We start from the raw sequence: 27993 nt of genomic DNA on the forward strand, positions 1-27993 counted from the left end.
AGTAATTGTGTGAACAACCCTGTTTCTCAGGGATCTATACAATGAAGGTCAGCTAGGTGAAATCAAATGTGTCATCCTCTCCGACCTTTGTAATTACCAAGATTCCCCACTGGATCAAGGCAAAGCGTAAAGTTGTTTTTCCTGCATAATCTATTGATAATTTGTACAATAATTTTTTGATCACTTATAAATATTTTTCAGTATTTTATAGGTCTGAAATACTGTACACAGATGACCTTTCAATCAGTTCACTGTGAAGTCATATATGACAAAGCATATTCATCCATAGTCTCGCATGCCAGACCTCGAGCCGCGAAGTGCGAAGCCGCCAGCTGCGAGAAACAGGTAACCTGCGGCTACTCGCGGCTCCGCCGCTGGTGGCGCACTTCGTACGCCTATCAAACACAGACGCAGGTTCGAGGTCTGGCACCTGGCATGCGAGACTAATTCATCCACAACCAGTAGAGTAACAGTGGTTAATCTTACCTCATATCACGGTGAACGCGATTGACTTCTAACTATGTTCGAGTTTCTCCGTGTTGTCTTCGTTCTAATCGTCATATTAGCCACAACTCTGTGGTATCGTCACTATCGACGCAACCTACCACCTGGTCCCTTGGGTCTGCCTTTAATTGGATGTCTGTTACGTCTTGGAGGAAGACCTCACAAAAAATTTACGGAATGGGCTAAAGTGTATGGAGACGTCTTCAGTGTGCGACTTGGTACGGAGCTAGTGGTGATTCTGAACAGCAATCGAGCGATCAAAGAAGCTTTCATCAAAAAGTCTTCCATGTTCTCTTCGAGGGTACAAGAGGGACTTTTTAATCAGCTGTTTAATAACAAAGGTAAGAGAACAGAAAATTAGCTTCCTATGGCGATGACCCTTGAACCTAGCGCGTTCGATAAGTACCGCTGCGATATATCACAGCTAGAAGAAGATCAATTAAGCGTTAATCATAAATCCGATTCCACTGACACCCGAGTGCCAATAGCCATATAGTCAATGAGGTCAAAGGTCCCGTAACTGGGTCCAATGTCGCGATGTTGCGTTCCTTCGACAAGCTTCATCTGAGGATAAAAATCTGGTTTTTAATATTGACCCCGAGCTGTCGACCGCTCGGTATATTTCTATATCAACTTCTTAGGGGTGAACCATTTGATTTTTGGGGGGTATGGAGGATTTTGAGAAAAAAAATTGTCACCAGGTGAGATAGAAGGAAAAAAATTGATCCTGTCATGGCCTGAGAAAAAAAAATTGTCATAACAGACAGAAGTGAAAAAAAAATTGTCACAATGCACCAGAAATTAGCAAAATTTGGAAACCTTATTCTCATGTATTCTTTGCCGGCGCGCCGCCATAGGTGGCGCAAATGTTTTTACCACAAGCAATTCTTATGGTTTTTTTCCCAGCACTTATGATATAAACATGCACTACATAGGTCTACTTTACACCTCAGTACACTCAATGTTTTCCTTCCCTTTTCTGACCCAAGAAATCATATTTCAGGATTTCTGTTGCAATATCTCAATGGCATAGGCACTATCTAGAGGAGACTATTTGACTTCTGTAAATTGTGAAAATTTAAAACACAAAACAGGAGTCAATAAACTAGTGTTAAAACCAATATATTATTCTCTTAATATAAATATGTTAGAAAGATGTACAAGATGACAATGAAAAATCGAGGAACAACAAATATAATGAAATAAAATGTGTGAGCCTTGTTTCTCTGACCACAAAAGATAACATCTTTCCTGAGAACTTACATCGATGCTTGGTCATGTTAATTATAATATGACACCACACACCGGATCGCTCATTATAGAGTCCGTCAACAGTGGCGAACTCTCTCAATAACTAATCTTCTGCTTCTCCTCTTTGAGGACGCTGATGACTTAATAATCACACAACCAAGCGGAGGAGATACAAAACAAGAGAGCGACTGATGAAGGAACCCCATTTTTGGTTCTTAAACACCATTAAGACGAATCACTCAATCAACAAACCGGTTTACTGGGGACTAAGATCACATGACCAGGGTCAAAGCACTATCAATTCACCGGTGTCTCGCCATGTATTCGGAGGAATGTGAGGAGGGAGGGGGTCACTAAAAAAATTGAAAACTTCAGGGGGCGTTACTGAAAATGTGTAGAGGAAGGGGGGCGGGGCTACTCAATTTTTTTGTGCGAAATAAATTGAGACACATCTCAGATTGCACCATTGCACACATCCATTTCTCAAAATTTTCATTGCGAGAGGGGGGGCACCCCCCTCTCGTGCTCTACCCCGTGGGTCTTCTAACAGTTTTACTGGTAAAAGACAAATTGAAAATACCTCTCGGATTGCACTACACTGCACCGTGGCGCACATCAATTTCTCAAAATTTTCACAGGATCTAGGACAAAACTGAACTGTTGTGAATTCATCCTTTATTATCACAGAAACATGTTTTAATTTACCTCAGTTCAATGACCATTTTCACAGTTAAACATACCATATTCAAGCTTTTAAGCTGGCAGCTGGAGAAAATATGACACACGAAGGTCACAGATTTTCCGTTCCTGTATATTCGTTTGTCTTCAGTCTCTGGCAAACAGAACTGTTTTTCACAAATTGTATTGTCATTGTTTGGTTGTTGAATATTGTGACCCAAACACTGATCATGCAAAAATGTAAAACTATCAGTCATTTCAAGCAGTTTTACTGAGTGCAAAATAAACTGAAACTCCTCTCAGATTGCACCATTAAACACATCAATATTTCAAAGTTTCCAATACGAGAGGGGGAACCCCCTCTCGTGCTCTCACCCTTGGGGTATTCTAACAGTTTCACTTAGTAAAAAAATTAAAAAACACCTCTCAGATTGCACCAGACTGCACCATTGCACACATCAATATCTTAAAATTTCCTTGCTAGTAAGGGGAAAGCCTCTGTGACACTTTCCCCTTGTTCTCCCCCTGTACTTTCAAATTCTGCCCGGTCAGATATCCTAGTGAAAACCCTGTCATAATATCCATCCAAATTAAACAATACACTATATGGCTAGATACTGCGTGAGCTTTTATATCTTTATTTTATTGTGACTTTGAATTTCATTTGATGGGTTCACCTTTTTGAACCATCATGAGATAACTGATGATAGTCTAGCAGGGTACATCAGGATTTGAAAGGTCTTTACTGTTGCTGTATTTTGTAAATATTACAATTATATGTATTGGTATTTAACTTTTTAAGTGGGGGATCAGTCAAAATTTCAGAGATAGAGAGGGAGGTTATTAAATTCATCACGGTTGGCGAGGGGGGCGGGAGGATCACTCGAAATTTCAGAGTTTCAGGCTGTAAATAATGACGACTCCCTTATATACAACGCATTACAAACTTGATACCAATAAAAAAAATTTGCACTGCTACTCCATTTGAAAAAAAATTGATGCAGGTCTGACTGTAGGAAAAAAAATTGCTGTCACTCTAAAAGGGAAAAAAATTGCTCCCATACCCACTTCCTCCATACCCCCCCCCCTCTCACAGAAATCAGATGGTTCTCCCCTTAGAAAATAGAAATGGACGACATAACTTCGGTCGATTCTGAAATTCGAGTATTCGGAATTGGCATGGAGTAGGGTCGGGGATGTCGATATAGCCCCAAATAGCCCTACAGCGCAGCTTCTTGCCCGGGTGTCGATAGAAACTCCGTAATTATAAATGACCGCGGACCTGTGTTCCGTTCGAAGGTCATCTGGGAACGGCTGAGGCGGCCATGCTCTAGGGCTGTTCGACCAGAGGCATATGGCCCCTTGTATATTCTGTTTCAATATTCCTCACTCATGAGCTTGGTGTTCGTGTTCAGTGTCTCTAGTCATATCGTAACCAATGTAGGCGGCCTTACCCTCACTGTATTTAGAATTATTTATGGTAAGCCAAGCGAGCGGTCAAACTTTAAATCCGGGAGTCAAATATGATGCAAATTAGGCAGAATAAGAAAATTTAAATCCAAGATAGCGACCAATTCTGTGGACCAATGAAAATTTAAGGAACAGGGGCACTAGTACTCTTTGAGTCATATCACCCCTGCAAGTTTGAAATGGCTGCGTGCAGCGGTCTCTGATCTAGGTCGACAAAAAGTGACGGAAGAAGTTGGCTGTAGTTGTAGTTGCAGAAAGCTGAACTCCTGTAAAACCAGTAGACCGTGCAAAAATACGATACCAGAGAATAAATAACCACAAGTTAACAGATTATTGAAAATCGCCTCTATCCTGATGTTATTTGTACGGGAAAAATTCATTTTCGATTTTTAACAAAAGTAAGTTGGTGAAAATTTTATTAATTATTTTAAGGGCTTCACATGAGCTTACACAGTGTCACGTGGTCGATCAGAAAAGTATTACAAAAATTGAGAACCCGAGACTTGGTCTTCGAGGCGCAATCTGACTTTACTGTTTTATACTGAGAACCTTTTTTTTCTATTCTTGTTTGCAGGCATACTCTTTGCGCCATGGCCAATATGGAAAGACCTCCGTAAATCCTGCTTGGGAATCTTCCATGAGCTAGGAATGGCAAAAAACTCGACCGAAATACGAATTCAAGAGGAAAGCCAACATCTCGCGAAGACTCTGCGACAATTAAACGGTGCGCCGACAGATTTGAGTCAGGTTCTTATGAGTGCTGTTTCTAACATAACCTGTAACTTGCTGTTCGGGAAGCGATTCGATTATGACGACGAAGAGTTCAAGGGACTTCTAGAGATCAGTCGTCAGTTAGCAGTGAATACTCAGCAGTCTTCAATTCTCAGTTTTATTCCATCGTTGTGTCTTTTGCCCTTGCCCATTAAACACAGGCTGATGGCAGAGCACAACCGAATGGGTATGTTCATGGAGAAGGCAATAGCCGAACATACAGAGACGATTTCACAGTGTGAACCTGTTCAAGAGTCGTTTATCAGAGGGTACGTAAGTCAAGTGCAAAACTACAAAAGAAATCCATCAAACAATTACAACTCCAGCACCTTCTCAGAAGATCGAGACCAGCTCAAATATTCTTTAATGGTCCTTTTCACCGCTGGAACTGAAACCTCTGCAACTACTTTGCTATGGGTCTTACTCTATCTCTGCCTAAACCAGGACATCCAAGAGAATTGTTTTAGCGAAATTAAAAACGCCATTGGCCTTGAAAATACCCCATCCTATGCCGACAAGACCAAACTCCCTTACGTGGAAGCAGTATTGTTGGAAGTTCAGAGAATAGCAAGCATTGTTCCAATCGGTATTGCACGGTCTATGATGGAAGATGCTGAGCTCTATGGTTACAACATTCCGAAGGGAGCTATGGTAATGCCAAACTTCTGGGCTGTGCACATGAATGAGGACCTGTGGGAGCAACCAGAGAAGTTTGATCCTGCTAGGTTTCTGGATGACTCGGGAAGACTTGTGAACAGTGAACGGCTTATGCCGTTTTCAGTCGGTAAGTCGTGATATTAAGCACAGAATGGCTGTGTTTCAACCCAAGGCAACGCTTCAGAGAAAAGAACAAAGTTATTTCTGTAAATTAAAACATGCCCACCATTAAGGGACAAAGCCGCTCTTTTTGAGCTTTTGTTTGATATGAAGAGTTGTTTGGGTTGTTTGACTATTGGAAACACAGAAATACAATTGTACAAAATAAACCTCTACTTGCTTGCAACCAGACAAGTTTAAACTTGTCATGCACCATTCCAGGCAGGGTTTCTACCCAAATCAGCTACAGCGTACGACTCTTAGTGTGCATTACTAATACGGTTACATAAAATTTCGACATGATGCAAGTTTTCGTTATGAGATCTTGATTGGTGGTGCGTTTCATATGGAGAAGGATACATATAACAGCATATATATCAGCTTTCACTTACATTGTGGCGACATTTATTGATACAATAAATCCGGATAAAACACCAAGTTGGAATAGAAGTAGTTCGTTTCGTCTTGAGGTCAAGAACAAAATAATCTATTTGCATTCAGCAAAGAAATACGTGTTTACATTGCTGAAGTTGTGCGCCCTCATTTTGTAAAGTGTGCGACTTTATATATGCAATGAATTCTTGCATCAAGTAAAGGTTAAAAATGAGCGACGTTCTCCCTTAAATCCTGTGTTTATACTCACATCTTCTGTCAATAAAATACTTGTTCATCTATTCCAGTTTTCCCTCTTATTTAACGTTTTTCTCATAATTGTATCACAGCTTGATTGAAAAGATATCACAAAGTGGCTGAACCTATCAAATGTGCACCAAATCATATTTTAACAAAGGAAAATATTGTAACTTTTCTTCGACTACAGGATCCCGTGACTGCCTCGGTTCTCAGCTGGCAAAGATGGAAATGTTCCTGTTTCTAACAAGACTCATCCAGCAATTCAAATTTAAGTTCCCGGATGATGACATCATTCCGTCTACTGAAGGTCCTTTTGGCTTTGTCCTCGTTCCTGAGAAGTTCAAAATTATTGCAGTTGAGAGAACCGCAGACGACATGTAAAGAATTTTGGAAAATATCAGAATACGCGTTATTCAGTATAGAAAAGTGAAACGTAGTAAATTTAGGAATTAACTATTTGCAACATTCTCCTTCTCAAAAACAACAACACCAACAACAACGACAACGACAACTTCTCGCAAAAGACGAATCTCACAACTCTACAATTCGACATTTTATTATGTTTACATTTAAGGTAGTACAAGCATCGCAGGTAAACACAAACATTTTCTTAAAGTTTCCTCAACGAAACTTTCAACCACTTACCAAGTCACGAATAAAAATCAGGAGCCAACGTGCAAAGTTTGGAACTAGAAAAACAAATTACCGAACATTTACTGATATTAGAATTTCAAAATACCCGCCATTAAATGAAACCATCGCGAAAATGAATCAATGGTCATGACCATTATTCATTTTCGCAATGGTTTCATGTATCCTGTCTAAAACCGGGGTCAAAAATATGCATGGTCACCCATTCATTCATTATCTTTCAACATGTCAAACAATATAAGTAGTATCTCGTATCTCGTATCAAACAAAATCCATGAAAAATGGCCGACTGTGTCCCTGTTATGAAGAAGGTTCAATGATTTTCGGTACAGTCAAAGTACCCAACTGGTTCTCTTGTATATACAGTTGAGAAATAATCTGCAAGTATTTCAGATTCCTCGACATCGTCAGTGGTCAAATTGTAAGAAGAAGATCAATCACAGAGGGCTTGTCAGATACTCTGCTCCCAATTGATGAAGTGATGTGTCGAAATTGGAAAGGAAAACTATCAAAGACTGTCTCCAGAAATTTGAAATTGTCATTGTTTTCATTTAATATACATTTACCAGTTTTGCGAATCAATGTATTCTCTGATTAAAGTCTCTTGTAATTAATAGAGGAGAATTGTATTTCTCAGCCAGTTCGGTTATGAGATGATTGATGTTGTTGTTGTTGTTGTTGTTGTTGTTGTTGTTGTTGTTGTTCTTTGCTGTGTGTAATAGAAGTAGGACTTCAATAAATTAGACAAAAACGTATAGTATCTGTCTGGTATCTCTCTCATTAGCTCGTGTGTTCACATACGTGAGCTAACATCGCAGCAATGTCTGTCTGTTTGTCTGTTGGCGCGATATCTGAAGAATGGCTTATTGGATCAGAATCAAATCTGGTAAATAGATTATGTTTAAGAATGGCAAGAATTGATCAGTTTTAGTGGGTGTGGCTTGCATATGTTTTGCATGTATATGTATATCCTCATGTTTTGCATATGTTTTCATTTGCATAATTAATTCTTCAAGAAAAAAACAGACATACATTGAGAACGGCTGAATATATTTGGATCAGATTTGCTACAAAAGTTGGCCAAACATAGATTTAACCACTTTGGAAGGCATAAAAGGATGACATCAAAACTAATTACTAATTTGCATATTTGATGAACTTTTTTTATTTGGAATATGTATCTAAATTTATCAAAATTGACGAAACTTGATATTTATGGGGGACATACATCTGAATTGAATTGACCAAAGTTAAAGAAATTTGCTATGTACATTAACGATAGCATGATATAACATTATTGAAATCATTACAGTGGTCTGCGTTGACCAATTGGCATTAGACGAAGTAGAACATTTTGTCTAAATCGGGGAGTTTTCAACACTTTAAGGGAAATTATCAGCTAGGCGGTAATATGATTCTATCATAAAGGAATCAACTCTGCAAAAGTTGAAACATTGTCTAGCAGAGTTGTATTGTTTTACATAATTCCGTCACATGAAAGTTTGGTGTGTTGAGAAAACACTTGCTTATTTATTAATGATTCATGTGTGTATTTTGTCAGTTTAAAAATTTGTAAATGCGAAAATCTGTACATTTGATAATACTAAACCTGATAGTAAGTGATACGACCTGGACAGTTAGCGGGCTCTGCATGGATATGTGTAGTGTGGCGTTGTTTTGACAATATCCGATCTCCTTTTAGACGATGTTTCAACTTTTGCAGAGTTGGCTGGCTTTCACGCCAGGTGGTAGGCTAGTGCTTGGCCAGCCGATAACTGCTGCCGAAAAAAGCCAGGCAAATCGGGACAGTCCAGTGTACTATGCAAACATCACGTGAAAGATGCTATAAGATGTCGGGTAAAGGTCAACTAGGTGAAATCAAATGTATAACCCTCTCCCACCTTTGTAATTACCAAGATTCCCCGCTGGATCAAGGCAAAGCGTATAGTTGTTTTTCCTGCTATTGATAACTTGGTCAATAACTTTTTGATCACATAAACATTTTTTCAGTATTTTATAGGTCTGAAATATTTTACACAGATGGCCTTTAAACCAGTTCATTGTGAAGTCATATACGACAAAGCATATTCATCCATAGTCTCGCATGCCAGACCTCGAATCTGCGTCTGCGCTTGATTGTGCGCCGCGAAGTGCGAAGCCGCGCCGCCAGCTGCGAGAAACAGGTAACCTGCGGCTATTCGCGGCTCCGCCGCTGGTGGCGCACTTCGTACGCCTATCAAACACAGACGCAGGTTCGAGGTCTGGCACCTGGCACGCGAGACTAATTCATCCACGACCAATCGCACTCCATGAAAAGTAGAGTAACAGTGGTTAATCTTACCTCATATCACGGTGAACGCGATTGGCTTCTAGCTATGTTCGAGTTTCTCCGTGTTGTCTTCGTACTAATCGTCATATTAGCCACAACTCTGTGGTATCGTCACTATCGACGCAACCTACCACCTGGTCCCTTGGGTCTGCCTTTAATTGGATGTCTGTTACGTCTTGGAGGAAGACCTCACAAAAAATTTACGGAATGGGCTAAAGTGTATGGAGACGTCTTCAGTGTGCGAATTGGTACGGAGCTAGTGGTAATTCTGAACAGCAATCGAGCGATCAAAGAAGCTTTCATCAAAAAGTCTTCCATGTTCTCTTCGAGGGTACAAGAGGGACTTTTTAATCAGCTGTTTAATAACAAAGGTAAGAGAACAGAAGATTAGCTTCCTATGGCGACGACCCTTGAACCTAGCGCGTTCGATATACGCCACAAGTACCGCTGCAATGTATCACAGCTCGAAGAAGATCAATTTCTTAAGGAGGCGTTAATCATAAATCCGATTCCACTGACACCCGAGTGCCAATAGCCATATTGTCAATGAGGTCAAAGGTCCCGTAACTGGGTCAAATGTCGCGATGTTGCGTTCCTTCGACAACCTTCACCTGAGGATAAAAATCTGGTTTTTAATATTGACCCCGAGCTGTCGACCGCTCGGTATATTTCTATATCAACTTCTTAGGGGAGAACCATTTGATTGTTTGGGGGGTATGGAGGATTTTGAGAAAAAAAAATTGTCACCAGGTGAGATAGAAGAAAAAAAATTGATTTTGTAATGGCCTGAGAAAAAAAATTGTCATAACAGACAGAAGTGAAAAAAAAATTTTCACAATGCACCAAAAATTAGCAAAATTTGGAAACCTTATTATCATGTATTCTTTGCCGGCGCAAATGTTTTTACTCAAGCAATTCTTATGGTTTTTTCCCAGCACTTTTGATAAGAATGCACTACATAGGTCTACTTTACACCTCAGTACACTCAATGTTTTCCTTCCCTTTTCTGACCCAAGAAAACATATTTCAGGATTTCTGTCGCAATATCTCAATGGCATAGGCACTATCTAAAGGGGACTATTTGACTTCTGTAAATTGTGAAAATTTAAAACACAAGACAGGAGTCAATAAACTAGTGTTAAAACCAATATATCATTCTCTTAATATATGTTAGAAAGATGTTCAAGTTGACAATGAAAAATCGAGGAACAACAAATATAATGAAATACAATGTGGGAGCCTTGTTTCTCTGACAACAAAAGATAATATCTTCCCTGAGAACTTACATCGATGCTCGGTCATGTTAATTATAATATGACACCACACACCGGATCGCTCATTATAGAGTCCGTCAATAGTGGCGAACTCTCTCAATAACTAATCTGGCTTCTCCTCTTTGAGGACGAAGATGACTTAATAATCACACAACCAAGCGGAGGGGATACAAAACAAGAGAGCGACTGATGAAGGAACCCCATTTTTGGTTCTTAAAGACCGTTAAGACGAATCTCTCAATCAACAAACCGGTTTACTGGGGACTGAGATCACATGACCAAGGTCAAAGCACTATCGATTCACCGGTGTCTCGCCATGTATTCGGAGGAATGTGAGTGGGGAGGGGGTCACTAAAAAAATTGAAAACTTCAGGGGGCGTTACTGAAAATGTGGAGAGGTAGGGGGCGGGGTTACTCAATTTTTTTGTGCGAAATAAACTGAAACACATCTCAGATTGCACCATTGCACACATCCATTTCTCAAAATTTTCGATGCGAAAGGGGGCACCCCCCTCTCGTGCTCTCCCCCTTGGGTCTTCTAACAGTTTTACTGGTAAAAGACAAATTGAAAATACCTCTCAGATTGCACTACACTGCACCGTGGCGCACATCAATTTCTCAAAATTTTCACAGGATCTAGGACAAAACTGAACTGTTGTGAATTCATCCTTTATTATCACAGAAACATGTTTTAATTTACCTCAGTTCAATGACCATTTTGACAGTTAAACATACCATATTCCGCCTTTTCATTAGAAGCTGGCAGCTGGAGAAATGACACAAGAAGGTCACAGACTTTCCGTTCCTGTATATTCATTTGTCTTCAGTCTCTGGCAAACAGAACTGTTTTTCACAAATTGTATTGTCGTTGTTTGGTTGTTGAATATTGTTACTCAAACACTGATCACATAAAAATGTAAAAATATCAGTGTTCAATGTCATTTTCAAGCAGTTTTACTGAGTGCAAAATAAACTGAAACTCCTCTCAGATTGCACCATTAAACACATCAATTTCTCAAAATTTCCAATACGACAGGGGGAACCCCCTCTCGTGCTCTCCCCTTGGGGTATTCTAACAGTTTCACTCAGTACAAAAATTAAAAAACACCTTTCAGATTGCACCAGACTGCACCATTGCACACAACAATATCTTAAAAATTTCCATGCTAGATAGGGGAAAGCCCCTGTCACACTTTCCCAGTGTTCACCCCCTGTACTTTCAAATTCTGCCCGGCCAGATATCCTAGTGAAAACCCTGTCATAATATCCATCCAAATTGAACAATACACTATATGGTTAGATACTGTGTGAGCTTTTATATCTTTATTTTATTGTGACTGTGAATATCATTTTGATGTGTTCACCTTTATAGTCTAGCAGGGTACATCAGGATTTGAAAGGTCTTTACTGTTGCTGTATTTTGTAAATTTTACAATTACATGTATTGGTATTAAATAAGTGGGGGATCAGTCAAAATTTCAGAGATAGAGAGGGAGGTTACTAAATTTATCATGGTTGGTGAGGGGGGGAGGATCACTCGAAATTTCGGAGTTTCAGGCCGTAAATAATGACGACTCCCTTATATACAACGCATTACAAACTTGATGACTAATAAAAACAAATTTGCACTGCTACTCAATTTGAAAAAATAAATTGATGCAGGTCTGACTGTACAAAAAAAAAATTGCTGTCACTCTGACAGGAAAAAAAAATTGCTCCCATACCCACTTCTCCATACCCCCCCCCCAAGAAATCAAATGGTTCTCCCCTTAGAAACGAGAAATGGACGACATAACTTCGCTCGATTCTGAAATTTGAGTATTGGGAATGGGCATGGAGTAGGGTCGGGATGTCGATATAGCCCCTAAATAGTCGTACAGCGCAGTTTCTTGCCCGGGTGTCAATAGAAACTCCGTAATTATAAATGACCTCGGACCTGTGTTCCGTTCGAAGGTCATCTGGGAACGGCTTAGGCGGCCAAGCTCTAGGGCTGTGTGACCAGAGGCATTTGGCCTCTTGTGTATATCCTGTTTCAATATTCCTCACTCATGAGCTCGGTGTTCGTGTTCAGTGTCTGTAGACATATCGTAACCAATGTAGGTGGCCTTGCCCTTATGGGGTGAGAACACCGCCAAAATTATCTTGAAATCTTTATTTAAACTTATCTCATCATTATTATTCCATTTATTTTGGTGATTTGGTGATAATTATGTAAATATTTTGCCATTATTATGCAATTATTTAATCATTATTTGGATATTATTTTGACATAATAACGAACCTATTTGGTAATTTGGTTGTTGTGACATTATTTGGCATTGATGTCTTAATTTGGAACTTATTTCTCAATTATTATGCCATTATTTGGTGATTTGGTCATTTTTATGTCATTATTTTGTCTTTATTTTTCGATGATTAGGTCATGATTATGACATTATCTTGACATTATTATGAATTTATTATGTTAATTCGGTTCTTTTGCCATTATTCGGCATTGATGTCTTGATTTGGAACTTATTTCATCACTATTTTGCCATTATTCGGTGATTTGGTCATTTTTACGTCATTATTTGGTCTTTATTATGCAATTATTTGGTGATTATTACGACATTACCTTGACATTATTATGAATTTATTATGTTAATTCGGTTCTTTTGCCATTATTCGGCATTGATGTCTTGATTTGGAACTTATTTCATCACTATTTTGCCATTATTCGGTGATTTGGTCATTTTTACGTCATTATTTGGTCTTTATTATGCAATTATTTGGTGATTATTACGACATTACCTTGACATTATTACGAATTTATTATGTTAATTCGGTTCTTTTTCAATTATTCGGCATTGATGTCTTGATTTGGAACTTATTTCATCATTATTTTGCCATTATTCGGTGATTTGGTCATTTTTACGTCATTATTTGGTCTTTATTATGCAATTATTTGGTGATTATTACGACATTACCTTGACATTATTACGAATTTATTATGTTAATTCGGTTCTTTTTCAATTATTCGGCATTGATGTCTTGATTTGGAACTTATTTCATCATTATTTTGCCATTATTCGGTGATTTGGTCATTTTTACGTCATTATTTGGTCTTTATTATGCAATTATTTGGTGATTACGACATTATCTTGACATTATTATGAATTTATTATGTTAATTCGGTTCTTTTTCAATTATTCGGCATTGATGTCTTGATTTGGAACTTATTTCATCATTATTTTGCCATTATTTGGTGATTTGGTCATTTTTATGTCATTATTTGGTCTTTATTACGCGATTATTTGGTCATGATTACGACATTATCTTGATATTATCTTGACATTATTATGAATTTATTATGTTAATTCGGTTGTTTTGCTATTATTTAGTATTTATGTCTTGATTTGGAACTTATCTCATCATTATTATTTCATTATTTGGTGATTGGGTCATTTTTGTGTCATTACTAGCCATTATTATGCGATTATTTGGTCATGATTACGACATTATTATGACATTAGCTTGGCTTTCAATTATTTGACCTACTTTATTATCTGAACTCATTATTTGACCTGCATTTGAACCCTACCCAGAAATCATTGCACATCACAATGGCGGCTGTGATTTGGTCGGTCTCCTCGGACAGAGAGAAGAAAACCGGGCTTTGCTTAAGTTTTAAAGCGCAGCTCAGCATATCGCGTATCTAGAATAGTTTATCGTGCTCGAAAACATAGGTCGACCACGATTTCGGATTAAAAATCGATTGTTTTCGGCGGCGGAACTGGGCTGTGGTGGGGGTAGCCGACGGTGTCATGTCTCCATAGCTATGGTAGGCAGTTACAGTCCCTCCATCCCCAGAGGGACTGTGGTTACACCTAGCTCTCTGCGTAGCAGGGCGGTGTTACCGGCGTTATACGGCCTCCCACCACATTGAGCAGGCCGTATAACGCCGGTAACACACAGCCCTGCCATGCAGAGCGAGGTTACACCCAACCTGCCACGCACAGCCAGCGTGCGAAATTCACGCTAACCCGTGGCCTAAGACCAACTGTTTTCATGCCGGACCAGTAACACTTGACAGATGTCCTGCTGTCCCTAAAGACGAGGGACAGTAACGTTAAACTTTTCCTGTATGTACAGATGTTTACCAAAATGTTTTGCTAAGCTAAATACCCGACAAAATTATTCAAAGATACGAAATTTATTCTTTCAAGAGATTTGCAAAACGCGAAATTCGCAAATAGGCCTAAAGGTTAACAGACTGATCGGCACGACGTCAAAGCCAAAGACCTTATAGGCCCACCTCACGTTTTATCGCCAAAGTAATGAGTGGCGCTATGCAATATCCTCTCCATTTGTAAAGCATTTCATTTGTTAGGTTCAAGATCTCCTTGTGGTCATAATAGCGTAATTAAATTGTTTTATAGCGCATTGGACTTTTGGACAACACAGTATCGAAATTAGAATTGTTTGGTCAGATCGTGGACCCTCGAGAAAAACTACGTTTTATGGTCACATATGTGAGATGGTGAAATCTCCGATGTTGGATATTTACCCACTGTTTTAGACAAGTATCGTATAATTTAAGTCAGATTCGGACTACGGAAGTCGGGCTTGGCTAGACCACTGGACCAGTTTTTACACATGGTGATCTCCCAGATAAACATCAATTATTTGCCCACGATTTGACAAGTATAGTATCGTAAAGTATCGAAGTTAGAGCCATATTGAGGAAATCGGGTTTGCCGGGCGGGTTTTGCAAGATCTGTGAGGTGGCAAATCTCTGACATATATATCGGACATTTGTCACGGAATCGCCGATAAACATCGGAGATTTTACATAGATCAGACGTGCCTAAGACACAAGGCAAGTCATTCTAGTGACCATATGCATATGGTCCCAATCGCCGATAAATATCGAGTAAATATATGTGATTTCACAGATCCGCCGTGTTGAGACGCAAGGCAAGTCATTCTAGAATTGCCCAGTGTCGATTACTATAATTTAGAGTCCCAAAATCGCCGATATGTATCAGCTTGAAGTAAAATATCGGCAATTTCTCAAACCCGGCGTGCGCGACAGACGGCAAGCCATTTTTGTGTCGTCTAGTACCGATATTAGACCCGATATATAGATTGTGTATGACGGAAATATGTTGGACGTCAAACTTCAATACCAGAAAGTAAATGTCCGACATATACATTGTGGCAAGTAGTTCTGACTTTGATGGCTATTTGCCTTAGTCACAGTTAAGGTTAAGCCACAGTCCCTTTATGTGGTTAAGATTACATTTTAAATTTGTGATTCGTCTTTTGACGTGGATTTCGACACTTCAGTATTATTTCTCTTCATCAGTTGCCCTTATTTTTGTATTCCCTTCCTTGAATTGACGATGAGTCCCTCAAAGAGGAGAAGCCAGAATTTTTTTTGAAGAGTCAAATGTTGTATTGACTCCATTTGTGTTTGATCCGGTGTTTGTGCTGCCAAAACTTAATTACCCATCCCTGATCGGTGTTCTGGACGCCTAGCTTTTCCATATTGGGACATATTTCAAGCCCGCGCTTAATGCTCGTTTTCTCATTGTTAGAAATATTTTTGTGAAAGGTTATTTTTTATGAAATAAAAAAGTCTTATGAGTTTGTGCTTAACCTTTCACTGATTCCATATTTTTTTTGGCACTGAGATCAGTTACCCCAACTTTTGGTTTTGATAGTCATCTTCATATTTTGCTTCAAAAGAATTAAAGACACAAAAACAGTTTGATATTAGGTTTTTGAAGTGGTGTCTTTTTATTTTTTCAATCACATGTTACCTTCTTGGCCCTATACTGAGCGCGGGTAAATAATCCTCTATATTTCAACGGATTTGACCTGATAATGGGACCAGTTGATTTCCTTCAGGGCCATTGATTTTCTAAAGTTGCTGGCCCGCTTGACCAGTAAAGATTTTTGCGCGGTGAGTTTCGCACACTGCGCACAGCTCAGTAAAGGTATAAGGATTATGTTACCCCAGTTCCATGGAGCGAAGTGCGACCAAGATTATGTGTTATGTTATTTAGACGTTTATGTTATTAGACACGAAAGTTTCTCGTATTTTGCCAATGCGGTGGCAGTTGATGGTGACCGCCCTGAAGCTCCAACACCCCATGTTGCGACATCCCTGTGTTCCGACACCCCCATATATTTTTAAATAAATACTTCTGCAGGAACTAGTTTTCAGGTTGTCAAGTCTTATTTACAATGTAATGAATATAAAACATTTCTACATGTGACTGTAAAGGCAAGATTTCAATAGAAGTTCACACCGAAATCATTCTTTGATTTATTCCTAATGATCTATAGTTTATTATATACTCTTTCGTAAATATGTTTGACCTTGACAAAGCGATTATATTGTCGTATTTATTTGCCAAATATAGACCACACTGCATTTGATTGTATTATTAGAATCCAAATCATCTCAGCATATTCGTGCCATTAATTGAAGCCTTCTCATCCAGATGAGTCCAGATGAGATTTATGAAAAAAAAAATGAGAAAGCAATAGGGCCTACTTTTCTTTTATCTTATTTTAAGGCCAGTTAGAGTTGCATCTGTATGCTACAGTCTGAAAAGCCGGTGATAAGTATCAAGGAAATATTCGTTCAGTGAAGATGTCTTATCATACGTATGCCACATTACATTTTTGTTTGTCAGGAACTATTCTCGAACATATGTTATTTTTATCGTAAACTCATAGGGGCACGGTCGCTTACCTAACGACTTTTTATTGCGTTGTTTGTCATGAAACTTTATGATTTTTCCCCGTAAAGAAGTATGTTGATTCGTTGTGAGGACTCCAACCTTTAAAACTGTATTGTCTCCCCATGCACGATTTTGATTCTTTCTTTTGTTTTCCCTTTCGATTATGCGATGTTGTTTTTCTTCCGCAGAGCGCGATATTAATAGCGAAAACAATCGTTTTTATCAAGTCCACACGGCCGAACATGCAGTCGCTGTTTTCTCAAGCTGCAAGTTTTACGTATTTTTTGCTGTGTTGATTAGGCAAATAAAACATACTGCATACACCGAAGCATCGCCATACACACAGCTGTTGTGCCGTGTCTTGTACAGTATCATGACATTGGCAATTATTAAAACAAATTTAAACATTTACTGCAAGGAGTATTTTTGAAAATAACATGTCGGGAATTAAGGACGGTATGCGAGGACTTGAAACACACTCAATTTTTATACCACGGGCATATAGGAAGAAATTAAATATTACCTGTAACCGTAACTTCAAAGATGCATCAGTTATGGAAAATTCTTGGAAATGTACGAATATATTTTACCTTTTGGAAGTTTTATATTGAAATACTCACGGGAATTAAAATTTCCTCCCTGCTTATTGTTGACATTTTTGCAACCGACTCTGTCCATATAAATTGTTTGTCAAATATTGTACGATTCCTGTTTGTTAAAATTATTTAATTTTACATATAATATCGTCTAGAAAAATGATTTCAAAACCTTACATCTCAATATCTCGGCTATAGCATGTATAGAGACGCGTTGTACTCAAGTACAAATGAAAGATCACCGGCCCAACTCAAATCATATTGAAAAACCGCAATAATTTCTACATTTGGTGAAGCCCTGCAGTTATGAGAAACGGATTTCTTTTACGTTCAGAACTATACCAAGAAAATTAAAAGTAAGTTCTGATAATCGGGTACACTGGAAATCGGAAAGTTCCGCCCTGTTTAGGCCTACATCATGCCATTCTAATCACCTATAAATAATTTCGGATTTAGGCCTATTGTAATTTAGAATAATATATATCACATTGATAAATCATGGTTTATATATTTCAATTACAAAGGTTCGACGTTTTCTTCAAAAAAGGAATCGTTCGGAATCACATTGAAGTTTTCTAAACACAATGTTTAGGACACAATTTTAAAAAGACGGCTCTATTAAAATTGAGTAAGCTTAAAAATGCTGCCTCGATGCGTATAGCCTAGCTGTGGGTCCATAGCTGTGGTGTTTTCAGACGAGATTCCTGCCTTTTACGGGCTGGTTTTGACTTTTACTATTTTAACCCCGCCACCACAAAATCGTAATCAAAACCAGCCATTAAAAGGCAGGAATCCGGTCAGAAAACACCATAGCTATGGATCGACCCACAGCTACGTATAGCCATGGGTTTCATAGACTCAGGCAGATAGGCGTTGAGGTCGAGGCCGGACCCCACCATTGCTGTGCCCTACGTCCTTATACCCAAGTTCATGATGTAAACCGTGTCGGGCCGATTTATATGATAGAGTTCGGGTATTAATAACACCTTTTAGCTCTACGCACAGGCACCACCGTAGTTGATAGCGTTTTAGTGCCCTTTTCTACAACACTACAAGCGCTATCAACTACGATAGTGCTATAGTGGCTCTACGAGAGTCTACATGGCAGTGCTGGGGCTGTCGACAGCCCGCTGACTTCCAGTATGGAGCGCCCAGTTCCGCCGCCGAAAACAATCGATTTTTAATCCGAAATCGTGGTCGACCTATGTTTTCGAGCACGATAAACTATTCTAGATACGCGATATGCTGAGCTGCGCTTTAAAACTTAAGCAAAGCCCGCTTTTCTCTCTCTATCCGAGGAGACCGACCAAATTACAGCCGCCATTGTGATGTGCAATGATTTCTGGGTAGGGTTCAAATGCAGGTCAAATAATGAGTTCAGATAATAAAGTAGGTCAAATAATTGAAAGCCAGCTAATGTCATAATAATGTCGTAATCATGACCAAATAATCGCATAATAATGGCTAGTAATGACACAAAAATGACCCAATCACCAAATAATGAAATAATAATGATGAGATAAGTTCCAAATCAAGACATAAATACTAAATAATAGCAAAACAACCGAATTAACATAATAAATTCATAATAATGTCAAGATAATATCAAGATAATGTCGTAATCATGACCAAATAATCGCGTAATAAAGACCAAATAATGACATAAAAATGACCAAATCACCTAATAATGGCAAAATAATGATGAAATAAGTTCCAAATCAAGACATCAAAGCCGAATAATTGAAAAAGAACCGAATTAACATAATAAATTCATAATAATGTCAAGGTAATGTCGTAATAATCACCAAATAATCGCATAATAAAGACCAAATAATGACATAAAAATGACCAAATCACCAAATAGTGGAATAATAATGATGAAATAAGTTCCAAATCAAGACATCAATGCCGAATAATGGTAAAAGAACCGAATTAACATAATAAATTCATAATAATGTCAAGATAATATCAAGATAATGTCATAATCATGACCAAATAATCGCGTAATAAAGACCAAATAATGACATAAAAATGACCTAATCACAAAATAATGGCATAATAATGATGAAATAAGTTCCAAATCAAGACATCAATGCCGAATAATTGAAAAAGAACCGAATTAACATAATAAATTCGTAATAATGTCAAGGTAATGTCGTAATAATCACCAAATAATCGCATAATAAAGACCAAATAATGACGTAAAAATGACCAAATCACCAAATAATGGAATAATAATGATGAAATAAGTTCCAAATCAAGACATCAATGCCGAATAATGCAAAAGAACCGAATTAACATAATAAATTCATAATAATGTCAAGTAATATCATAATAATCACCAAATAATCGCATAATAAAGACCAAATAGTGAAGTAAAAATGACCAAATCACCAAATAATGGAATAATAATGATGAAATAAGTTCCAAATCAAGACATCAATGCCGAATAATGGCAAAAGAACCGAATTAACATAATAAATTCATAATAATGTCAAGATAATATCATAATCATGACCAAATAATCGCGTAATAAAGACCAAATAATGACATAAAAATGACCAAATCACAAAATAATGGCAAAATAATGATGAAATAAGTTCCAAATCAAGACATCAATGCCGAATAATTGAAAAAGAACCGAATTAACATAATAAATTCATAATAATGTCAAGGTAATGTCGTAATAAGCACCAAATAATCGCATAATAAAGACTAAATAAGGACATAAAAATGACCAAATCACCAAATAATGGAATAATAATGATGAGATAAGTTTAAATAAAGATTTCAAGATAATTTTGGCGGTGTTCTCACCCCATATGCCCTCACTGTATTTAGAATTATTTATCCACTGCGCACATCGTAATAATCCGTGGTGTGCGCTGATTGCTCTGGACGTTACTGCCACGGTCCGTCAGCCCACAGGTTATCGTAACATTGCTTGGATAGTCGTTCCGAGGCGGGCGGCCGCAGGTCGCCGTTTACTTCTTTGTTTTCCAAGTAAACGGCGACCTGCGGCCGCCCGCCTCGGAACGACTATCCAAGCAATGTTACGATAACCTGTGCGTCAGCCAAGCGAGCGGTCAAACTTTAAATCCGGGGGTCAAATATGATGCAAATTAGACAGAATAAGAAAATTTAAATCCAAGATAGCGGCCAGGTCCTGTGACCAATGAAAATTTAAAGGAACAGGTGCATTAGTACTCTTTGAGCCTGCTTTGAGCCCATCAGCCCTGCAAGTTTGAAATGGCTGCGTGCAGCACAGGTTATCTTTTTTTTCCCAAGTAAACGGTGACCTGCGGCCGCCCGCCTCGGAACGACTATCCAAGCAATGTTACGATAACCTGTGGCGTGCAGCGGTCTCTGAGATCTAGGTCGACAAAAAATTGACGGAAGAAGAAGTTGGCTGTTGTTGTAGTTGCAGAAAGCTGAACTCCTGTAAAAGCAGTAGACCGTGCAAAAATACGATACCAGAGAAATAAATAACCCCAAGTTAACCGATTATTGAAATTGAAAATAGCCTCTATCCTGATGTTATTTGTACGCGAAAAAATCATTTCCGATTTTTAACAAAAGTAAGTTGGTGGAAATTGTATTTATTTTAAGGGCTTCACAATGAACTCACAAATTGTCAAGTGGTCGATCAGAAAAGTATTACAAAAATTGAGAACCCGAGTCTTGGTCTTCAAGGCGTATTTACCTTTATACTGAGAATCTTTTTTTCTATTCCTGTATGCAGGCATACTCTTTGCTCCATGGCCAATATGGAAAGAACTCCGCAAATCCTGCTTGGGAATCTTCCATGAGCTAGGAATGGCAAAAAACTCGACTGAACTACGAATTCAAGAGGAAAGCCAACATCTCGCGAAGACTCTGTGACAATTAAACGGTGCGCCGACAGATTTGAGTCAGGTTTTAATGAGTGCCGTTTCCAACATAACCTGTAACTTGCTGTTCGGGAAGCGATTCGATTATGACGACGAAGAGTTCAAGGGACTTCTAGAGATCAGTCGTCAGTTAGCAGTGAATACTCAACAGTCTTCAATTCTCAGTTTTATTCCATCGTTGTGCCGTTTGCCCTTGCCAATAAAAACCAGGCTGATGGCAGAGCACAACCGAATGGGTATGTTCATGGAGAAGGCAATAGCCGAACATACAGAGACGATTTCACAGTGTGAACCTGTTCAAGAGTCGTTTATCAGAGGGTACATAAGTCAAGTCAAAAACTACAAAAGTAATCCATCAAACAGGCACAACTCAAGCACCTTCTCAGAAGATCCAGACCACCTCAAATATTCTTTAATCGTCCTTTTCACCGCTGGAACTGAAACCTCCGCAACTACTTTGCTATGGGTCTTACTCTATCTCTGCCTAAACCAGGACATCCAAGAGAATTGTTTTAGCGAAATTAAAAACGCCATTGGCCTTGAAAATACCCCATCCTATGCCGACAAAACCAAACTCCCGTACGTAGAAGCGGTATTGTTGGAAGTTCAGCGAATAGCAAGCATTGTTCCAATCGGTATTGCACGGTCTATGATGGAAGATGCAGAGCTCTATGGTTACAACATTCCGAAGGGAGCCATGGTTATGCCAAACTTCTGGGCTGTGCACATGAACGAGGAGCTATGGGAGCATCCAGAGAAGTTTGATCCTGCTAGGTTTCTGGATGATTCGGGGAGACTGGTGAACAGTGAACGGCTTATGCCGTTTTCAGTCGGTAAGTAGTGATAGTAACCCTTTGAGCACCAAAGTCATTTTTGTCGCCCTTATGAAATATGCCAAAGTCAATTTTTTTCAAAGTTTGACAAAATTTTGATAAAAATCTGTAGCTAATGAAATGTGATATCCTTTTGGTCCACAATTAACCAAAAAATTACAGAAAAATTCATAAAAATTGGTAAGGGGTTAAGCACAGAATGGCTGTTTCAACCTAAGGCAACGCTGCAGCGAAAAGAACAAAGTTATTTCTGTAAATTAAAACATGCCCACCATTAAGGGACAAAGCCGCTATTTTTGGAGCTTTTGTTTGTTTGATGTGAAGAGTTGTTTGGGCTGTTTGACTACTTGAAACACAGAAATACAATTGTACTGAACCTCTACTTGCAGCCAGACAAGTTTAAACTTGTCGTGGAGATTTCTAGGTTTTTTACCGTAAAATTAGCTACAGCGTACAACTCTGACTGTGCATGACTAAATGCTTATATACTGTTACATAAAATTTGGACCTGATGCAAGTTTTCGTTATGATATCTTGGTGTTGCGTTTCATATGGAGAAGGATACATATAGCAGCATATACAGCAGCTTTCACTTACATTGTGGCGACATTTATTGACATAATAAATCCGGATAAACACCAGGTTGGGATATAGAAGTAGTTCGTTTCGTCTTGAGGTCAAGAACAAAATCATCTATTTGCATTCAGCAAAGAAATACGTGTTTACATTGCTTAAGTTGTAGGCCCATATTTTGTAAAGTGTGCGACTTCATATATGCAATGAATTCTTGTATCAAGTAAAGGTTACCAGATATGAACTGTAAATGCTCACGTGTTTCATTATATATTGCAGTTATGTGTAAATTTGAACATTTGCCACATGTTTGCAACTTCATTGAAAGTATTATGATCAACATAATAAACAATATTCACCACAGATTAACTCTATAGGGCATTAAGTATTCAAATATGTAATTAGCTGAAATAAAAATAATTAATTTCTTTGACTTCTATCATTGTATCACCACTTAATATAGCAAGTGTATTGCCTTTGGTCAAGTCCTTCAAACTACCGGTATATACAGTGTTTTTGCTAAGGGCGGTAAGTAGGTAAATGTTACCAGGGTTCCCCTTGGTATATCAATATAATCAAATAGAGGGACAGCAGCAATGTTACCGGGGTTCCCAAATCATTTACCAATATTCCCCAACCTTAGCAAAAACACTGATATATTCCAAACTTTGAAAGCTCATTAGATGTGCAAACTATAAATTAGCTGACATGAAAACTTAAGTGCGAAATGACTTCCAATATTGGTATAACCTGGTATAATCATCAATGTACATAGCATGTTATGCCAACTTTGATCAAATAAATCCAAGTATATATCCCTAATTAGGAAAGTTCATTAAATACACACATTAGGAATTGGCTGAAGCAAAAATGCTTAATGCCTTTCAATAATGTTAGCCTACATAATAGTATCTTTAATGTACATAGCAAGTTTCATCAATTTTGGTCATGTAAATTCAAATATATATCGCTAATTTCAAAAATTCATTAAATATGCAAATTAGGAGATGGATTAAGTAAGAATGCTTTATGACTTTCAATAATGTCGTATCGTAGCATCTTTAATGTACATAGCAAGTTTTGTCAACTTTGGTTTAGTCAATACAGATAAATATCCCTGATTATGAAAGTTCATTAGATATGCAAATAAGGAATTGGCTAAAGTTCAAATGCATAATGACTTTCAATAATGTCCTATCATAGTATCTTTAATGTACATAGCCCATTTCATCAACTTTGGTCTCGTCAATTCAGATAAATACCCCTAATCAGGAAAGTTCATAAAATATGCAAATTAGGAATTGGCTGAAGCAAAAATGCTGAATGACATTTAATAAAGTTCTATGATAGTATCTTTAATGTACATAGCAAGTTTCATTAATTTTGGTCATGTAACTTCAAATATATATCCTTAATTTCAAAAATTCATTGAATATGCAAATTAGGATTTGGATGAAGTAAAAATGCTTAATGACTTTCAATAAGGTTAAATCATAGTATCTTCAATATGCATACCAAGTTTCGTCAATTTTGATTGAGTGAATTCAGATATATACTCCAAATTAGGAAATTTCATTAAACATGCAAATTAGTAATTGTCTTTCACGTCACCCCTTAATATCTTTCAAGATGATATATCTTGATGTGATCAACATTTGTAGCGAATCTCATCAAATTGTGTGCAGTCATTGTCAATATATATCAGTTTTTTGTAAAATCATTAATTATGCAAATGAACAAAAAGTAAGCAAGCCACACCCACCAAAAACTAATCAGTTCTTGCCATTTGCAAACTGAATCTATGTACCGGATTTGATTCTGATCTGATGAGCCGTTTTTGAGATATTGAGTACAGAGACAGACAGACACACACACAGACACACAGACACACAGACATTGCTGCGACATATGCTCAGGTGTGTCAACACGTGAGCAAAAAATGAGCGACGTTGTCCCTTAAATCCTGTGTTTATAATCACATCTTCTGTTAATAAAATACTTGTTCATCTATTCCAGGTTTTTAACGTTTTTCTTATTGTGACATAGCCACTAGATAGTTAATATTTTATCACTCGAATTTAGCTTCGACCAATGACAATGACTGTGACCTATTGTAACCCCTTCTGCACGTGGGGCATCGTGAGAACGATTCCCTTGTTTCTCTTCGAGACTCTCTGATGTAACCGTTCATCCGCTTTTTGCGAACGTATTGTTTTGGCAACAGCTTGAGTCATTAACACCAACCGGACACTTAAGGAAAACTTCCTACGTTATGTTGACAGATGTACTGATGGGAGCGACCTTCCTGTCTTTCACTACTGCCGACTCTCTTTTAGTTAATTATAGATGCTTACCAAAGGCATGACAATATGCAGATTTAGAGACGATTTAAGTTGTACACTTTCTGGACAGAGAGACACTTCACTTCTTGACGCATTCCTGTACAGAGACGTAGACGCTCTGAGACTTTGACACACTGACCTCAGTGAGAAGCCCAGTCTATTTGACTGTGGTGGACCATGTCTTTGTAGAATCTATTGAGACGCCCCGGACGACACTGACCGTGACCGACGCCTATTATTAGACTAGTGTGAGACATAGAAGTTTTACCGTGTAACTCATGTTACTCAGCTGAATAAAGTGCAACGACTTAGAGTATATTTGTGTACCAGTTGCCGTCTCTACTGCCTGACGTTCCACGCCACAGAGTGTACGTATCCGACAATAGCTATATCACAACCACGCTACGTGACATTATAATTGTATCACAGCTTGATTGAAAAGATATCGTAAATTGGCTTAACTTCTGAAATGTGCACCAAATCATATTTTAACAAAGGAAAATATTGTAACTTTTCTTCGACTACAGGTTCACGTGACTGCCTCGGTTCTCAGCTGGCAAAGATGGAAATGTTCCTCTTTCTGACACGACTCATCCAGCAATTCCAATTTAAGTTCCCGGATGATGATATCATTCCGTCTACTGAAGGTCCTTTTGGCTTTGTCCTCGTTCCTGAGAAGTTCAAAATTATTGCAGTTGATAGAACCGTAGACGACATATAATGAATTTTAAAAAATATCAGAGTACGTGTTATTCAGTATAGAATAGTAAAACTTACTAACGCCGGGTACAAAATTTAGGAATTGACTATTTGCAAGATTATCCTCAAATACACAACAACAACAACAACAACAACAACAGCTTACTTCTCGCAAAAGACGAATCTCTCAACTCTATCATTATGTTTACATTTAAGGTAGTACAAGTATCGCAGGTAAAACAAACTTTTTCTAAAACTTTCCTCAACGAAACTTTCAACCACTTACCAAATCACGAATAAAAATCAGGAGCCAACGTGCAAAGTTTGGTACTAGAGAAACAAATTACCGAACATTTACTGATATTAGAATTTCAAAATACCCGCCATCCTTATGTTAACTCGACGGGGAAAATATATTTTTTTGATTTTCGAGGAACTATGCCTGTGAACATTATTCTTACTCAAGGATTTTAAAACAAGCCCTCACAAGCGGTAGACGGGATAATCTTGTAAAACTTTGAGAGTCCTGATACGTGTCCGCGGGGTGCATTCTAACATAATCAACAAACTTACATTCCAATTTACCGATCAAGCGACATAAATTTCCTGCAAGGGTTAACGGCTTATCTTCGATAGGGCGAAATACTAACGATACTTTGTGTACTTTCGTCATACCTGATACTTAAAACAAAGAAACCTGTCGGGAAAGCATTAGGAAGCTAACATAAAACTTGAAGTTGAACGTCATCAGCTTATTTGGTCCATATAACGATAAGGTCAATATCAGGGCCAAGATCAGTGTCAGAGCTATACCGGTCTTTCGGTACATTCATTTTATCTGAAAACTGCTTTCTATCAGGTTCACGGATGTCAGAGTCGCTGACCTTATTTATTATTTAGTGTCTGTATTTTAATGGTATCAATTGATATATAAGCACTTTGAATTTTACCAAAAAATCTTTACATATCTTCACGTCTTTAATGTAGTTCACAGACAATACTAAAGGAATGAAAGCAACTGCATGATTTCTGTCTACCTAAAGTGTACACTTTTGAGTAACAGCTTCAGCTAACGAACTTGTTGGCACGGGATTGATGAGATCACCTATTCAGTGTTGACTCCACTCACTAATAATATTACGGTATGGACGTGTCATCAGATGAACGTCATTCAGGCATAATAATTATATATCGTTGTTTATTTAACCGGATTCATTTTCTGTTGTATTCGTTATTATTCCTGATATACTTTCAAAATTTCGATTTTTGAGTAAATAAAGACATTGACATTACAGAGTGGAATCAATTACAAATCGAAATAATCTTCACGTCTTCCTTCAGCTTTTAGAAGCCAAACCAAATATTTTTTGTTGGAACCAATGGAGAGTTGTATCTTTGTTCATGTTTGTCAATAAAAAAACGGTGTTTATTTGTTTTGGTTTTTTTTGTTTACAAGTATCGTCAATAAATGATACGTTCACAAGTTTCTACTACAATTCCACACATATGAAATAAAACACACCCCTCCTTTGCCATGAGGAGTGAGCATTCATGTGTGTCCACCACTCTCTCCGAATACTCACACTTTGTAATAAGTCATTGGAAAGGTGAGTATTCAGAGATAGCGATATGAATCCCCTAGACAGGTGTTAGGTCAATGTCAGCATAACTGATGAATTTTTCGTGTGGGCAAGTCCACTGAAATTTTGGGTTAACGATGAAATTAGCGCCCTCAGTGGTGTTTTTGCCAAAATCCATGCTCATTGTTATGATTTCCATGGGTTCTTTAACTCCTTGTATTTCCACGGAATGCTACAGTCATCTTTCACAACACTCTGCCTTTTTGATTCAAGCAGGCAATTATCTTTACAAAAATACTTCAAATTAAAGGGACAAAGCCGGCCATTTTTTCATGAATTTTGTTTGATACGAGATACTACTTATATTTT

General features: G+C 38.0%; 2 protein-coding genes across 2 annotated transcripts; both read left to right on the forward strand.

Moving 5' to 3' along the window:
• The first annotated feature begins 405 nt into the window (after nucleotides 1–405).
• Nucleotides 406–7466, forward strand: LOC139137630 (cytochrome P450 2U1-like). Its single transcript, XM_070705823.1, has 3 exons — nucleotides 406–845; nucleotides 4478–5458; nucleotides 6311–7466. Exons 1-3 carry the CDS (start codon nucleotides 521–523, stop codon nucleotides 6502–6504), a joined length of 1500 nt encoding a protein of 499 aa, XP_070561924.1. The 5' UTR covers nucleotides 406–520; the 3' UTR covers nucleotides 6505–7466.
• A 1551-nt stretch (nucleotides 7467–9017) lies between these two features.
• LOC139137632 (cytochrome P450 2U1-like) lies at nucleotides 9018–27940 on the forward strand. Its single transcript, XM_070705826.1, has 3 exons — nucleotides 9018–9474; nucleotides 21450–22430; nucleotides 25873–27940. The coding sequence occupies exons 2-3, from the start codon at nucleotides 21629–21631 to the stop codon at nucleotides 26064–26066; spliced, it is 996 nt and encodes a 331-aa protein (XP_070561927.1). The 5' UTR covers nucleotides 9018–9474; nucleotides 21450–21628; the 3' UTR covers nucleotides 26067–27940.
• The last annotated feature ends 53 nt before the right edge of the window (nucleotides 27941–27993 follow it).

This window comes from Ptychodera flava, chromosome 7 (assembly GCF_041260155.1).
Source record: "Ptychodera flava strain L36383 chromosome 7, AS_Pfla_20210202, whole genome shotgun sequence".
NCBI lineage: Eukaryota > Metazoa > Hemichordata > Enteropneusta > Ptychoderidae > Ptychodera > Ptychodera flava.